Source organism: Panthera pardus, unplaced genomic scaffold, assembly GCF_024362965.1.
Source record: "Panthera pardus isolate Hobbes unplaced genomic scaffold, ASM2436296v1 HiC_scaffold_8, whole genome shotgun sequence".
In the NCBI taxonomy this organism is placed as follows: Eukaryota; Metazoa; Chordata; class Mammalia; order Carnivora; family Felidae; genus Panthera; species Panthera pardus.
In genome coordinates this window covers 2,150,589-2,168,345 of record NW_026527013.1, presented here as the reverse complement: position 1 = coordinate 2,168,345, position 17,757 = coordinate 2,150,589, and the positions used below count along the sequence as shown (strand labels likewise).

The 17,757-nt window shown below is 45.0% G+C and overlaps 1 protein-coding gene across 4 annotated transcripts in view; it reads left to right on the top strand.

Moving 5' to 3' along the window:
- LOC109261250 (zinc finger protein 77-like) overlaps window positions 1-17,757 on the top strand; it is an 82,186-nt gene that overhangs the window by 37,893 nt on the left and 26,536 nt on the right. Inside the window, exons 2-4 of one of the 4 annotated variants that reach the window (XM_053897508.1) lie at window positions 3,663-3,789; window positions 6,782-6,839; window positions 7,289-11,564. The exons of 1 other annotated variant lie outside the window; for it this stretch is intronic. In XM_053897508.1, the coding sequence (XP_053753483.1) occupies window positions 3,663-3,789; window positions 6,782-6,839; window positions 7,289-9,155 (2,052 nt within the window). In that variant the 3' untranslated portion in view covers window positions 9,156-11,564. Of the gene's footprint in view, window positions 1-3,662; window positions 3,790-6,781; window positions 6,840-7,288; window positions 11,565-17,757 lie in introns of those variants that run through there. 2 more of the 4 variants (XM_053897509.1, XM_053897507.1) reach the window with 2 other exon arrangements.

The window sequence follows — 17,757 nt, the reverse complement described above, 5'->3', positions numbered from 1 at the left end:
ATTGACAACAATGATTGCAAAGGTGGGGGAGGGGATTGTTGCACTAGGGGCAGGGACCTTGCAGGGGACAGGGGCTGCTGCTGCCGGCAGTGTGGCCTTGTCTCCAGGGTAAATGCCTTGTAAGTCCTTCTGCGCTGGGGGGACATTGCATATTGTAGCTCGTGAATAAGTTACACGTCAGCAGGAAACGGGGTGCAGAGTGTGAACCACATGTCGGTTCTGGGTCCCATCACTTGCGACTTCATGGCATCCAGCTCGAGTGTGTCACATGGGGTCCCCTGGACGTCACACGTTGGTTTATCTGATTCCCTCAGGGCTGAACATTTCTCATGTGTGGGATTCCCTCTTCTGTGGAAGAGTTTCCAGCATGTTGTGACCTGTAACTCACATGTCTTCTTCCTGATCTTCTGTTTCCTTCACGTCCTGGGGACATTCAGGCTGTTTCATTTCAGCGTGTTGTGTTTTCCCCACGTCAGGGTGTATCCTTTCTCTGGGTTGTCTGCGTGGATGGACCCTTCACGTTGTTAGTAGACTTGAACTTCCCCGTCTCTTCCTGTGTAGATGACCACCTTTTGTTCCGTGAGAAAACTACATCACGCAGGTCATAATCACACATGCTGGAACTCTCTCTCCATGTGTTCCTCTTGTTTCCGCGACAGATAAATCCACAACACTCAGTTATTGTCTGTGAAGCTGATGATTCCTTTTCCTCCACAGATGTCTAGTCTTTCCTGGCCCTGTGTGTCCTAGTGTCTCCATCTCGGCCACTGGCCTTGGGCACCTGCCTGGTAAACATCCACTTGCTGAAACCAGGGGTGCATGATGTCTCCCCTTAACGATATATTATGGGAATCGATAGCAAATGGGAGATACTTGTTGTGGGAGATAAGGGCATCCCCACATGTGTCATCCAGTCCAAGATCAGGAATGTGATCCCATCTATTATTTCCACAAGTCCATAGTTAATCCCATGGAGTGGGGTATACTCTGGGTTTTAAGGAGTGATTTTCCTTACACATTCATGCAGAATTGGTCAAGGTGATAGTTGAGTCATGCATTTGGGGAGTCCTTCCCATTTTCCAGCTGTTGAAATAATCTTGTGTCCCTGGGGTCTTATTATTTTCCCGACAGAGTAACAAGCATGGAGATTCTCTATCATGAGCTGCTGTGGAAATTTCTCTAAATTTCACCTCAAGTTGTCTAGCATTGGTATTCAGAATTTTAAGAAAAACAGTTTTAATTTTTAATGACTTTAGGTCATGACAAAGGAAGATTCAAAACCTTAGTATGGAGATCTATAGCCAGGTATTTGAGGAACCAGAAGAATTCAGGATCTAATCTGGTTTATAAGAAATAGTATCAAATTCCAATATCTCCAAAGAGGTGGTTTTGAATCATAATTATTTTCTCTCTGAATTCACTCCTATTTCCAAAGATAGCCAAATCAAGACTGATGGTTTGTAAAACAAGTTCAGTTTTAACAATCATCGCCTAGTTACTTACAAAAGCTCAGGAAGAACAGTGATTGGCCAAATAGGTTTTTCAGGAAGCTTGCTTTGCTCAAAATTGTTATCAGGAATCTCTGGATTGAACTTTTTTATAGCCCCTTGAGGCCAGAAGACAAGCCAAATATTTGTCACCAGACTTGTCTGCAAGACCTGTAGATTTATGTGATTTCTTCTTCTCAAGGTACCCAAACTATCCTGAGGTTTCTGGCACCTGCCAGGAGTTGACTTTACTCACCTGGTAAGGCTGCTGGGAACTCTGTCAGCAAGGCATCAGGCCAGTATTTCCAGGGGGGTTGACTGGCTCCACAAAGTCCACCTTAATTCCTTCAAGCTGTCTGGTTAGTTCTGGGTCTATGCAGGTCTGTCCCAAATCTGACATTCCTGTCAAATCTTTGGTGAAATAACCAATGTGTCCAATGGTGTCTTGTTACAAGGAGAACAGATTCTCATTGTACTTAAGCAAAAAGGAGGGGAGGACTCAGCACTCTGATGTGTAGGAATGTGTTTGCTTGTAGGTCAAGATGGCAGCTGCATACATGGGAACTAAGGAGTTAAGGGGGGAATCTGACAGAAGCAAGGCTGCCGAGACTCAGCCAGCATCAGGAAGGGGTCCCAGCTGAGTCCTTCACATGTGCGGATTCACCACGGCCGAGCTGCCGTTGCCATATTTGCCACTCGTTGGGAATAGACCTTGGGAACAGAGTGGAGAGAGGAAAGGGGTCATTCGCCCATACAGGCCCGAATGGTCTGACCTTGTTCACCCTCAGACCCATAGACCATACCAGGGACCCCTTGGATAGAGAGCTTTGGCTGCCTGGTGAGTAATATGGTTGTACCTGCCAAAGGGCGAAAAGAAAGGAGAAGGAGTCAAGGATCCCCCCTGAAGGACAAGAGGGGAAATCCCTCATCCTGTTGGGCAAGGAGTGCCCCATAGACGCCCCCTGGGACTTGGGATCCTCACCAAGGAGGAACCTCAGGTGGAGGTTGTCAGCTGCCCAGAGAACACTAGAGTCAGGCCACCAAGGGAAACTCCCAAGAAATTCCTAGGAAATCCCAGGAGAGGCCAAGTACAGCAGAGGGTCCTTGTGAAGGGCAACAAATGTGGGGTGAGCCGATCAGGGGGAGGCCCGCAGCTCAGGGGGTGAGAGAATTCCCCCCAAGGCAGAACAGAGGAGATAGAAGTTTACTGAATACCCTGCGAGGGAGCAGCGGGCAGGACGGCAAAGAAGAGACCATCTGCCGGGAGGCGGTGCTGGGGGCTACAGTTATGGGGTCACGAGGGAGCAGGAGAACCTTTGGAATGCTCCCTGTGTGGCACCTGTGCCCGGTTGTAAGTATGCAGGGGTTAGTTAGGGCCTGTGGCCATTTCGAGGCAGGTCACTCAGGAGCGCGTGTGCATTCAGCTGTGTGCTCACTGTGCCCTTTGCTGCGTATCTTTCCATCACTCAGGCCTGTTGCCTAAAAACGGTCCATACACTGTGATTCTTCCTCCTGTGTTAACGTGAGCGGTGGCTGTGTCCCCATCAATCCCTCAGGGACTCTTCCTTCTGGTGCCCTTTTCCTTGAATTCTGGGCCCTGGGTTAAAAGTTTGAGCGGCCCTGCTGACTTCCACGTTTCTTAAGGCCCCGGACTCGTCTTACACATCAGGTGTGCCAGGCGCCCGGGCCCTGGCCTGTGTTGGTGCCCAGAGCCCACCTAATCCGGGGAAAGGGTCGTGTCTGCCTCTGTCGGAAGAGAGGGGACTCCAGCAGGCTCTTGCCCTTGTTCCTTCCAGGGCGAGAGCTGCTCCCATCAAGCAGCCCTGGAATCTGAGTGTCCACAGCATCCTGACATTCTGGTTCCAGTTCTTGGAGCCGATGATGAGGCATAATCGTCTTAGAGCAAGCCAAGCGTGTGTCCTCCGGTCTGTGTGTTGTCCGAGCGAATATTTCACTTTTCAGTCTGTACAGTACTGGTCTGCTCAGATCTGTCTCAGTGTAAATATCCCAGTAAATTGGGTGTGTGTAAGTCCATGTCAGCTGTTGTCCTCACCCTCTGTTGTGACTCAGGGGTCCTAGGAATGGAGTGCAGCTCCCCGCCTGTCACCCTTCATCCTCCCACACACATGGGTGATGATGGAGCTTTGCAGCAATAGAGTGTGTGGTATGTTTCAGGCCTCTGTGGTCTTTGAGGATGTGGCTGTGAAGTTCACCCCAGAAGAGTGGGCTTTGCTGGATCGTGGTCAGAGGAAGCTCTACAGAGATGTGATGCTGGAGACCTGCAGGAATCTGTCTTCCGTGGGTAAGGATGGCTCCATACCTTCACTGGTCTTTTCAGGAGGAGGAAGAAAAGCTCAATATTTGCAAATCACATGAGACTGTCCATAGAATATCCTTAGGACTTTACCAAATACTACTAGAACTAATACATGGATTTAGTAACGTTGCAGAACACAAATTAATATTCCAAAATCTGTTCCATTTCTATATTTACTACCAGAACAGCAGAGAAATTAAGAAGACAAACCCATATTCAGTTACTTCAAAAACTACAGGATACTGTCCTAAAAGTAACCAAGGAAGTTGAAAGATTTGTACTCTGGCAGGTATAAAACATTTAATGAAAGACATTGAAGATGACACAATAAAGGGAATGCCACACCTTTGTCATGGATAGTATGGACCAACTGTTTTGCAAATGCCTATACCATGAAAAGCGCTCTACATATTCAGTGCAATCCCTATCAATATATTGGTAGTAGTTTTCAAAGAACTATAGCAAGAAATTCTAAATTCTGTGTGGAACAGAAAAGATTCCAAATAACCAAAGCAGTTTTGAGAAGGCATACCAAAGCTGAATAAAACAGTCCCAGATTTCAAACTATACTCAAGAAAACAGGATAGTACTGGCACAAATCCAGACACCAACATCAAGGCAACAGAATAGAGAGTCCAGAAATGAACCCGTGTTTATACGGTTAAAGAGTCTCTAAAGAAGGAGCAGAGAATATACAATGGGGAAAAGACTGTCTCTTCAATAAGTGGTGTTGGGAAAATGAGGCAGCTACTTGTAAGGAGGTGAAACTGGGCCAGCTTCGTACCCCTTACCTGAAAGGAAACTCAATATGGATTAAACACCTCGGTGTAGGACCTGAACCCATACACAGCTTAAGACAAAACAGAGGTGCTAAACTCATGGACATCAGCCTTAGCAGTATTTTTGTGGACTCATCCCTTCAGGTAAGGGAAACAAAAGGAAAAATAAAAAATTGAAAGGGGAACATAGCAAACATAACAGACATTTTCCCACAGAAAATAATAGAGGTGGCCACTTGGCACATGAAAGGCTGCTCAGTATCACTAATCCTCAGGGAAATGCACATCAAAACCACCATGAGCTGTCCCCTCCCAGTAGCCGAAACGGCTAGTGTCAAAAAGACAGGAAATACGAGTGTTGGTGAGGATGTGGAGAAAAGGAAACTCCTCGTCTGTGGGGTTTAAATGGGTGCAACCAGCTTGGCAAACAGTTTGGAATTTCCACAATAAAATGAAACACAACAGTACCATGTAGTCCATAATTCCGCTTCTGGCTAGTTCACCAAAGAAAAAAAGCCAGCACGATAAGACGTGTGCACCCTCTGGTTCACCGGACTGTTACTCGCTGTACTCAACATAGGGAAGCAATGCAGGTGTCCTTCAACAGATGAATGGATAATGAAGATGTTGTATCTTCATACAAGGGACTATCCCTCAGTAATACAAAAGGGACGAATTCGTGACGTTTGTGACAACATGGATGGACCTAGAGAGTATTACACCAAGTAAATAAGTCAGACAGAGAGACAAACAAAACAGGTTACTTATATGTGGAATCTAAATGACAAAATGAACAGACAACAGAAAATAGGAACAGACTTAAAACCGTAGACAACAAATTGGTGTTTGTGGGATTGGAATGGGATTGAGAGACAGGTGAAATCATGGAGGGGATTGAGAAGGACAGATTTGCACTTAATTGAATAAGTCATGGGAAGGAAAAGTAGAGCACAGGGAATATGGTCAATAATTTTGTAGTTTTGTATAGTGACAGCAATTACACTTCTTATGGTGAGCATTTTGTAATGTATGGAATCGTTGAACCCCCATGTTGCACACCTGACACGAATATATAGGTCAGTATGCTTCTACCAAAAAATGAGTGAGTGAGTGAATGAATGAATGAATGAATAATAAAAAGTCCCACAATTATCAGTCATCATGACTGTGAAGACCAAAGTTAGGCCCATCTTCCAGATTGCTTGTTGCCCTTCAGATCCTCCCTTCTGCTGAGCCCTTTTCAGGGTCAGGGCAGCAGCCACACACACACCATCTAATCTCCTAATGGCAGCTGGGGCAGTGCAGGCAGCCTCCACTGAGGGCCCATGTGCCTTCAGAACAGGCCAACCGTCAGGTGGACCAGGTTCTGGAGAAGGGATTGGCGTTTGGACACATCCATTAGAAACGTGACTCAGTCTTTGTTTGAGCAGGGTGATGTCTGCCAGTCACCTGTCCTCCCTGTTGGACTTTTCATCCACCGTAGCTCACGTGGCCAGTCTTTCTGTCTTCCTGTAGAGGCAGGGTGTGGATGTGTGTATGTTGCCCAGTTCCTTCCTAACTGCCTCTTCTAATAAGTCTTATCTCCACATTAGTCTGCCTCTTGTTTGAAGTATTTCTGAGTGAATGGGCTGCCAGTTCAGACTCTTTCTCTATTATTGCCAAAGTCCCATGTCCCAAAGGTCCTCAGAAGTTTTTAGTCCCATGACTGTTCTTCGTGATGAAGTTCATTTACATTTCGGGATTAGTGTGAATAGAAGTAGACATATGGTCTGTTTTTTAACCCTATGCATCAGGTCATTTCCACGAAATTCAACTAGGCTCCCAATTCTTTTTTTTTTTTTTAATTTTTAAAATGTTTTTATTTATTTTTGAGACAGAGAGAGACAGAGCATGAGCAGGGGAGAGGCAGAGAGAGAGGGAGACACAGAATCTGAAGCAGGCTCCAGGCTCCGAGCTGTCAGCACAGAGCCCGACATGGGGCTCGAACTCATAGACTGTGAGACCATGACCTGAGCTGGTCAGACGCCTAACCGACCGAGCCACCCAGGTGCCCCCTAGGCTCCCAATTCTTATAGTTTCTCCCAGTCAAGGTAAAATGAATGGATCAAAGACTTAGCAGAATTCTTTGCAGAATAAGCCTCTGAGTGAAGAGAAAATACTAATGTTTACAAAAAATGATTCCTGTTCTGTGTTTGTAGAGAAGCAGAAATTTCACAGCAATGGAGATCTGACCCGAAAGCAAGAAGGGCTTTTGAGGTGAGTGACACTTGTAAGGGAGGAAGGGAGGATGTTGGGAGGATGTTGGCGATTGTGAGACTGACCTGAAATTAGAGAGCAGCTGTAAACCTAGCACAACAATGGTGTAGTCAAAATTTTCACAAGAAATTTTTATAAATTTATTCTAGGTATTGATCATGTGAAAAAACATTGCGTTGGAAAAAATGGTCAGAGAAAACTATATGTACGAATCCCAAAATGTTATGACTCTGTTTGAGTTGTCAGCCAGAGATTATGGCATAAGCATGATGGGTTTTAGGCTTTTACCATTTTGTAACCATGCAGACAGTGCCACAAACATCACTCTTCATTGACAGTGGCCATTATATAGTGCAATAATGATTAACAAACATCAATAGATCATTAATTAATAAAGAGATAGTTTCTAATCATCATTTCCTAACCATGTACCTTCCTATTTTGAACAGAAGTCCTTTGCTGGAGAGTGTCTGTGAACGTATTGAAGGAGATCAATGTGGAGAAACCCTGAACCCAATTACAAGTCTTACTGTGCATGAGGGGTGTCCTACTGGAGGCAAATCCTGTGAATGCACTAAGTGTAGAGAAGCCTTTGCAGATGGTTCCTTCCTAGAGAAGCCGCGAAGACCTCACCCACGACTCAAACCTAGTCCTGGTGAGGAGTGTGGGCAGGCTTGCAGCTCTGTTACGAGCCTCAACACTCATGTGGACACAGACCTTGTAGAGAAACCCTGTGAGGGTCAGGTCACCGGGAGAGCATCGGAGACATATGCGAAGAGTCTCCGTAGTAAAAAGTCTATAGAGTGCAAGAAATGTGGGAAAACTTTCACTTGCACAGCTTCCTTTAAACGTCATGTGCAAGGTCACTGTGGACAGAGGGTCCATGTGTGTGACACGTGTGGGAAAACCTTCGTGTATCACTGCTACCTTACACGTCATGTGAGAATTCACACTGGGGTGAGACCCTATGAATGTCAGGAGTGTGGGAGAGCCTTCGGGTATAAGTCAAGCCTGCAAAACCATGTCAGGACCCACGCTCGGGAGAAACCCTATAAATATCAGCCGGGTGGGAAAGCCTTCCCTGGTCAGCATTCCTTTCGAATACCTGAGAGAAAACACACAGGGTATGCACCCTTTGAATGTAAGGAGTGTGGCAAAACTTTCAAGAAACGTCTACATTTTGAATGTCACATGACCACACACAATGTAGTGAAACCCTATGAATGTCTGGAGTGTGGCAGAGCCTTTAGGCATCACTCAGACCTGCGAGTTCATATGAGGACACACACTGGGGAAAGACCCTATGAATGTAAGGGATGTGGGAAATCCTTCCGGAAGTATCATCATATTAAACGTCACATGGTTATTCACAGTATAGTGAAACCCTATGAATGTAAGGAATGTGACAGGGGCTTTGGGGATCAAACACACCTGAGAATACATATGAGGACACACACTGGGGAAAGACCGTATGAATGTAAGCAGTGTGGGAAAGCCTTCAGATATCAGTGGAATCTGCGAGGACATGTGACAACACACACCAGGGAGAGACCCTATGAATGTCCGGAGTGTGGGAAAGCCTTCAGGTATAAGTCATGCCTACAAGAACATGTGACAACACACACGGGGGAGAAACCCTATGAATGTCAGGAGTGTGGGAAAGCCTTCAGGTATAAGTCGTGCCTGCGAGAACATATGAGGAGACACACTGGGGAGAGACCCAATAAATGTCAGCACTGTGGGAAAGCCTTCCTTCGTCACTACACCCTCGTACTACATATTATGAGAAGACACTCAGGGGATGGACACTTGGAATGTAAGGAGTGTGGGGAAACTTTCAGGAAGCATCGACCTTTTGAACGTCACATGACCACACACAATGTAGTGAAACCCTATGAATGCGAGGAGTGTGGCAAAACCTTCAGGTATCACAGAGACCTAAGGATACATGTGCGGACCCACACTGAGGAAAAACCCTTTAAATGTCAGCACTGTGGGAAAGCCTTCCCATCTCCTTCAAACCTGGGAGTACATATGAGGACACACTCTGGAGGGAGATCTTACGAATGTCAGCGGTGTGGGAATGCCTTTACCTCTCCTGCTAGCCTGCGAGCCCATATGAGGACACACGCTGCGGAGAGACCTTTTGAGTGTATCGAGTGTGGGAAAGCTTTCAATCAGCTGCAAATTTTTCAAAGTCATTTGAAAACACACAGCACCATTAAATCCTATGAATGTAAGAAGTGTGGGAAGGTGTACAAGTTCTCCTCGTCTCTTCGAGCGCATATGAAGAAACACCCTGGGGAGAGACCTTGACAGATCACTGCTTCCTTCAAGAACATGTGAGGCTGCACAGTGGACAGTAAGCCTCTGTATGCAAGGACTCTGCTAAGACCTTCCAGTGTCCCAAAGTCCTGGGCAGAACCTTATGAATGACTGCTGTGTGGGAAAGCCTTCAGTCGTCCCTCTTCCCTTCGAGGACCCATGTGAACTAAAGCACCATGGAAAAGCCTTTGGGTATCCCAGGAGTCTGTGAGCACAGACACACTGTGGCATAGCATTTATTCTCCCTTAAATTCTTACTGAAAATGCGAGCCAGTACAATGGAGATGATCCTGAATGGACACAATTTTGGGAAAACTTCAGGTATAGAACTTCATGTATTTTGTTCATGAAAATTCAGGCAGGAGAGAAATATTTTCATTATTGTGAATATGGTTTTGAGTTTCCAGGTTCCTCTTCCTTGATTGGGATCCCAAGTGTATGAATTCCTAGTTCGTGTCACTGATGTTAACACTGATGGTTTTAAGTGGCCTTCTTTGTCCTCTACATCTGTGTGACCTAGATGTTGTTACCTCAGACTTGAAGTAATCACACGGTTATGTACATGTCTCTTTCCCATTACAATGTCTTTTGGACCCATAGGTGATAAAAATGTGTCTATTGCTGGTGTGTACATATAACTTTATATACTTTTACAAAGAAAATTTATTGAGTTATACATTCCAAAATGTTCTTGTTACATTATCATGATATGAGACTTGTATTTTCGAAAGTTCTTTTCTGTCCTCTGTTGTGAAACTGGAATATTCTCATTTTGTGTCTACTCTACTTTTCTGTCCTTATTATTGTGTGATATATTTTCATATCAATTCTGTCTTTTTATTCAGTTTTTTGAAAATTTTAAGAAATGTTTATTTTTGAGAGCAAGAGAGTACACACATGGGGGAGGGGCAGAGAGAGAAAGGGAGATATACAAACAGGCGCCAGGTTCTGAGCTGTAAATGCAGAGCCCAGTGTGGGGCCCGAACCCATGAACTGTAAGATTGTGACCTGAGCTGAAGTCATAGGCTTAACCGACTGAGTCAACCAGGTGCCCATTTTTCTTCAATTTTCAAAGTTGATACTGGTTTTGTGTTTCTGGGAGTCATTATTAGTGTCTTCGGTTGATTTTCTTCTAAATTATGACTTAGAAGAACATCCCTTTGAACCATAACTCAGGTTTGCTTTTTTTTTTTTTTTTTTTTTCCACGAGCAGTGACTGTGGTGGAAATACCACTGGGGTGCTTTCCTCTGGCCCCGAGGAGGTAAAGTGTGGAATGACCAGTACCCTTAATATCAGCCACATCAGCCAGCCAAAGTATGCCATCTGATAAATTCTGGACATAGGAGCCTCTTCATTTTTATCCTTATTAGAGATAAAAACACTTCATTGTTTCCATAACATTCTGCAGTTCTGAGGTGCCCCAAAGACATTCCAGCTATGGGACGAAATGTTTTTGGTGGTACCCTTGGCTATGTATTTGGTCATGCAATGGTGCATAACATCCTGTTGGGCTGGACGTCGAAGGGAAAAGTATTGCTGCTTCGGTGCCTTTAAAAGGATTTGTAGGGTATGTGATTGACTAGGTCAATAGAGCACGGTATTCTTGGTCTTGGATTGTGGGTTTGAGCCACACATTGTGTGTAGAGGTGAGGTAAGCAAATAATAAAATGGAATCTTAATGGGCAACTGGGTGGCTCAGTCCTTTTAAGCGTCTGATTTCAGCTTAGGTCATGATCTCACAGCTCGTGAGTTTGAGCCCCGCATTGCGCTCTGTGCTGACAGCTCAGAGCCTGGAGCCTGCTTTGGGTTCTGTGTCTCCCTCTCTCTTTGTTTCTGTCCCACTAGCACTCTGTCTCTGTCTCTCAAAAATAAAACGTGAAAAAATGAAAAGAAAATAATAAAATGGAATCTTAATTGGAAAAAAAAAAAAAAGGATTTGCAAAAGTATGGCCAAGGTAATATGATCCTCTCTGGCTATAGGTTTGGTCCTGGTGTTCTTTGGAGGTCTTTCACAAAGTCATTATCCTAGAGTTATTAATGTACTACAGTCATGTTAACGACAGTCTTGCGTATGCAAGGATTTTAAAAATTGACCTGAAGGGAAACAACCATACAATCATAATGTACCTGGTATTATGACCAAAAATGCATGAGACTTTCAACTAAGAATTGTCTCATGAGAACTAGCCAGACAGATTTAACACGCCATAAGTGGAAACGCATATTTTGATAAAATCTCTCAGCCAATGAAAAGTAAAGAGAATTACATTCATTAGTATACATGTGGTTTAAAAATGATTAACGAGTTTTCTTCTGGGCAACATGCATACAAACTTGTGTTTGACTAAACAAATGCACACCGTTTTTAATCACAATATAAAAAGTGAACAGTTACTGAATTCTTGGCTTGAAGTAAGAGAAATCTCCCACATCCCGCCTGAGATATGAGGAAGGTGCTCATTTCTCACACGGAAGGATACAACAGCACAGACACTCAACAGGGCAGTAGAGGGTCAGAGTCCCATGTGGTTTTTAGCTGTGCCATTATATCTGTTGTTCTGGAATCAAGATGTCTGGCCTTCCACAATCACTGAGAGAATGGGTGCTTGCTATACAAATGATATGTTACACATACTCAAGACTGTCATTAAGGAAGAGGGAGTCAAAGCACCAGAGAAATTCAAGAAGCATGACAGTTTAAATCAGTGGCTCGGGGGACACAGTGGGGCTGGGTGGAAAACTCAAAGCTGTGGCTTTCTGACCATGGCATCTGATCCATATTCGGGGGGGGGGGGTCATAGAGACATGAGTGGAAGGCAAGACTGCTAAGAAAATAGGAAGGGAAAAGGTTAGTGTTTGGTTTGGTACATGCTTGATTAACAGGCTGCTAGTAAGAAATTTGGGCTGCAGGTTGTTGGCAAATAAGCCCCTATGCATTTGTCCATCTGTATGGTGACCCCAACACTAGACTAGGGCATCTTCACCTCTACTTTCAATACTCAGGCCACCAGTGAGTTGTCACCTAGAACCACGAATATGGGGATTCTGGGAAAAGTGGCTGTTAGCCTTATCCACAATGAAATAATTCAGCAGAACCATAATTATCTACGTAATTTTATTGACCTTTCACAGTCGCATGGAAAAATGGAGTACAGTGAAGGGACAAAAGGAAAAGGTATATGGAGATTATGTATTTCTTACAAATACATATAGTCTGAAATGGGTATATTTTAGAGAGATAGCTGTATATATGGTCAAAAGATCTAGGAAAACAAAGCAGTAAAATAATGATTTCAGGTAACACTGGAAGTCAATACCTAAATTCATGACAAGGTATATGCAGTACAAACATACACATACTCGGTTCAGTATTGTACCCCCCACATTTCATATCCACGTGGAACCTCAGAATACAGCCTTATCTAGAAATAAACTGTTTGCACATGTAAGGAAGATGAAGCCACACTGGATTAGGGTAGGTCTTCCCCCCAGTGATGGATGTCCTTATAAAACCTGGAAATTTGGACACAGAGGCCTGCACTGAAGACAGAGCTTGACCATGTGAGACAGAAGCAGGGATTGGCATGATGTGTCTACCGGCCAAGGAATGCATAGGGTTGTTGGCAACCACCAGAAGTGGGTCAGATTGTCCCTTAGAGCCTCCAGAAGGAACCAATCTTGCAGACAACTTGATCTCAAGCTTCCAGCCACCTCAGTTGTGACACCACAAATGTCTGTCCTCTCAGCCGCCCAGTGTGTGGCGCTGTTACAGCAGCCCCAGGAGAGGAATGCATTCTGAAGCAGGGAGGGGACCTTGGATATCCGAGGGACAGCTGGAAGCCACTGTGCCCACAGCAGAGTGAGGGGGCAGGATAGGGTGGGTCGCATGCACTGGCTGACCAGGAATACTGACTTTGGTGGTGGGTGGTGTGGACCTTCATGAAGAGCTGTTGGGCCACCCTCACAGGACCCCACCGTTACCATGACAACAGAGCAGGACGGTGACGTTGCAAAAGCTGGTGGGTCACACTGGGCTGGCAGCAGTGGCAATGATGTGGAGGTTCGTGCGCAAAGAGAATTTGAAGTTGGAGCCATCAGAGTTGCCTGGCTTAGAGGTGGGCTGAGAGAGAGTCAAAGGAGACTCCATTGTTTTGTTCAGGAACAACTGGTATGATGGCGATGCATCCACTGAGATGTGGGTCCTCACGTGGACGAGGTCTTGGTGGAGCAGGAGGAGATCACTCTGGAGCCATCGAGATGGAGTTGAAATAGTGCAAATGAAAGGAGAGGACAGGTGCGTGGGGGCTCCGTGGGTTGGGTGTCCGACTTCGGCTCAGGTCACGGATCTCGTGGTTTGTGGGTTCGAGCCCCCCACGTCGGGCTCTGTGCTGACAGCTCGAAGCCTGGAGCCTGCTTTGGATGCTGTGTCTCCCTCTCTCTCTGCCCCTCCCCGACTCATGCTCTGTTTGTCTCTGTCTCTCATAAATGAATAAAGGTTAAAAATTTTTTTTGTAAATGGAGAGGATAATGTCTTCAAAATGTTAATGGATTAAAAAAATAAAACATTGAAAAAATGTTAAATCATTTTTCTGTAATTCAAAACAAATTTGCATAGGAAGTTATTGGGATCTTTGGTTTCATGTGGATAAACTGGGGACCACTGAAACAGCTGCAAGTCGTTGAATCAAGTCAGGAAAATTGCTGAGCCTACAAGGGCAACACAGTTTAATACGAATGAGTGAAGTATAAAGTGCAGAAGTCCAAGCATTTTGGGGTGCCTGGGTCAGTCAGTTCCCATCAAGTCCAACTCTTGATTTTGATTCCAGTGGTGATCTCACGAGATCGAGCTCCGCATTGGGCTCTGCACTGACAGCATGGAGCCTGCTTGGGATTCTCTCCCTCCCTCTCATTTTGACCCACCCCTGTTGCTGCTGTCTCTCTGTCTCTCAAAATAAATAAACATTAAAAAGAAAGAAGTCCAAACATTGAAACAAAAGAGATTTGATTTAAAATGGTACAAGCCTTTTGATTCTGCTTACATGCAATATGAACCTGGAGAAATTGTGCACACAGGTGATGAAAGTAAGGAAGCAAAAGGAAATGAAGTGTTCAATGCTGAGTTGTTGGAGCCCACAGGGAGGCAGGGTGCGTTTTTGGTCAGAACACCAATTCAAGTAGGATGTGGGATGCGGTGGCCACCTTTCTTGTTCATGTTGTGATGTCATTAATGCTCGTTGTTTAAATTTTATGTTAGGTGCATGTTTTGTGCATTTTTGTTCATGTATAATTTCCAGTAGAATGCTCAAAATCAATGACTGCTACTCACCCCAGTGCCACATTAAAAAAAAAAAAAACTATGTAAAATTATCTAAGTAGGCAGAGAAAAAGCATTTTATAGTATTCAATATTCATGCATGACAAATATTCTTAGTCATTTAGGAATACATAAGAACTTTCAAGTCATTCTGAAGGACATCTCCAAATACGGTTTATGAAGGAATACATATGTATGTGTTACGAGTCACTTGTTGAGTAGAATTGTATACACCTCACGAATTCCCAGCACTGCAGTCCCCTTGAACAGCATTGTAGATCTCCCAGCCAGCGCCAGGACAGGCGGGTGTAAGGATTACAGTCAAAAAGAAGGAACATGTCTTGTTTCCTACCCAAAGGAATGTGTATACAGAACATCACCAACATATCAGGGTAACCAGAGAAAAAATAATTAGAAGGTATTCAGGATGACCTTACATTTCTGCTTCTATTCACTATGAAAAAGCAAGTTTGAAAAATGACAGCCAGTACAAATGAGAAATGAAGTTACTATTCACAAATCAAAACAACTCTCATGAAGAGGAGAGAACCTTTTGTAAAAAGTGTACAAATATTAGTCTTTGAGGTCAAGACACCAAAACAAATGCAAATGTGGAGCATGTTCTAAGGAATGAGAAGCAGTGTTGCCACCATATCAATACGGAAAGAGGAGCTGAGTCATGACAATTCCATCAGTACTATAACCAAGCTTTTCTTCACACTTCACAAATGATACTTTTAAGTTTTATAAATAGGAACAAATGTTCAATAATAGCCATCCTTTTCTATACAATGCGCTGCAAGAACTTAGCCTAGAATGATCAATCATCAAGAACTTGTATGTTGGAAAATAATGATGAAGGTATGGATATATAGAAGTACATTCACATGGGAATCAAAGGTCATCACTTAAAGCAGAAACTCCATTACCTTAAACTCCATGGCCTTGCACATTAAACTGTCTAGGGACATGTGTGTTATCAGAGCATCTCAGTTCCACGCCTTGGAAACATCTCTGCTGAGAATCCCCAGCCCTGGGGGCCTCTCCTGGGGAACCCAAGAGTGATAGAAACACAGGAAGAAATCTTCATCAACTTGCATTCAGTAAGGTTTCTTAACTGTGACAGGATAACCACAGGGATCACAAGAAACAGTAGGTAAATGAGGCTTCAGCAGGATGAAAGTCTTTTGTGCATCAAAGGTCATTACCGAGAGATTGAAAGGACACCCATAAAATGGGAGAACATCCTTGTAAGTGGCATGTATAAGATTTTATCCTGCAGAATACACAAAGAACCCCTATATCTGAATAACAAAAACTTGACCCAATTAGAGAATGAGGAAAACCTTCAATAGACATTTCTTAAGATGACGCACAAATGTCTAATAGACACATGAAACGATCCTCCCATCAGGACGATGCGAGTCCACGATGAGATGAGATGCCACTTCCCACTCACGAGGACGGCTAGGAGCCAGAATCCAGAAAAGAAGCGGCGGCCAGGATGTGGAGAAAGCGGAACCCTGTGCTTGGCTGGTGGGAGTGTCAGGGCAGCTGACGTGGAAAACGTTTGGTGGTTCCTCAAGAAGTGAAACACAGAACTGCAGTGTGACCCAAGTGTTCCAGTCCTACATAAACTGAAACAGACACTCAGATGTGTGTACAGGAATGCCAGGAGCAAAACTGTGCAGACCCTGCAAAAGAGGGAAACGTCCCAAGTGTCCCCCAATGCGTGGATGGATGAACAGGGTGCAGCATAGACACAGGATGGATGGTGATTCGGTCCCAGAAAGGAATGAAGGACAGACACGTTCTGCAATATGAGTGAATCTTGAAACAATTATGCTGCATGAAAGACACCAGACACACCAGGCCCCATAGTGTGAGTCTATTCATATAAAATATGCTGAATAGACAAATCTGTAGAGACATAAAGTATTTCAGTGGTGGCTGGGAGCATGGTTTCATGGTTATTTTGGCCTTTAAATTTGTTTTGAAAAATGAACGCACACTTTTAATTAAAATGTTTTTTTGAAACTTTTACATTAAACATTTTTTAAAATGTTTTATTTACTTTTGAGGGAGAGTGCCCAAGTCGGGGAGGGACAGAGAGGCAGGTGAATAGAAGATCTGAAGCAGGTTCTGTGCTGACAGCAGCAAGCCAGATGGGGGTTTCAAACTCACAAACTGAGATCATGGCCTGAGCTGATGTGGGAAGCTCAACCAACCGAGCTGCCCCGGTGCTCCTGTGCTCACACTTTTAAAAGTAAAATTCAGGTGTTCTTTTATTTTGTATGTTCGCAGAGCTGTCCCACATGAATACACCATCTGAGGAAGGAAATAGAGCCTGGTTGGTTCCACATTCACAGGGACTGACTACAAACTCCCATCTGCCGGGTCTTTCCTTGCAGAATATAACGCACACCTGGTGTCACACCTGTGGCTGTTCCTGGCTGGGACCACAGGGTTCCACGTCCCATGGAGGGGGGCACGTCAAAGGGTCAGGTCAAAACCCAGGGAGACCTTGCCTTCCAGGTGGTGACGTCACCATTCACTGAATTGTTCTTTTTTTTTAATTTTTTTTTTAACATTTATTTATTTTTGAGACAGAGCGAGACAGAGCATGAACAGGGGAGGGGCAGAGAGAGAGGGAGACACAGAATCGGAAGCAGGCTCCAGGCTCTGAGCCATCAGCCCAGAGCCCCATGCGGGGCTCGAACTCACGGACCGCGAGATCGTGACCTGAGCTGAAGTCAGACGCTTAACCGACTGAGTCACCCAGGCGCCCCCTGAATTGTTCTTAAACACAGGGGACAAAGGGCACCATCACCCTCCCCCCTGCACCTCGAACACAAGCATCAACCAGCCCTTCTGTTTAGTCACGTGCCCATCCGGCGCTGGACAAGGGAGACTTTGCGGAGAAACTGAGTCAGACTCCCGGGACAGGAGGATGCAGGCGGGTGAGCGGACCAGGAGCGCATTCTGCAACCTAGGGGCACAGGGATCGGACCGTGTGTATTGCCAGCCTGCCACTCAGGGAGCAGGAGGCAGGACTGGGGATGGGGATTGGGCACCTGCTCAATGTGGGGCCCCAGGGGCCCGGAATTACCGTCCAATCAGAACACAAAGGCCCGTTTGGAACACCATCCAATGAGGTCGCAGGACCTGAAGTATTGCCCAATCCGGGCAGGAGGGCCCGGGAACCATCCAATCAGGCCCGGGGGCGGGTGCAATCCCACCTCATGGACGTGAATCCGCGTTCCCCGCGGGCTCAGGCT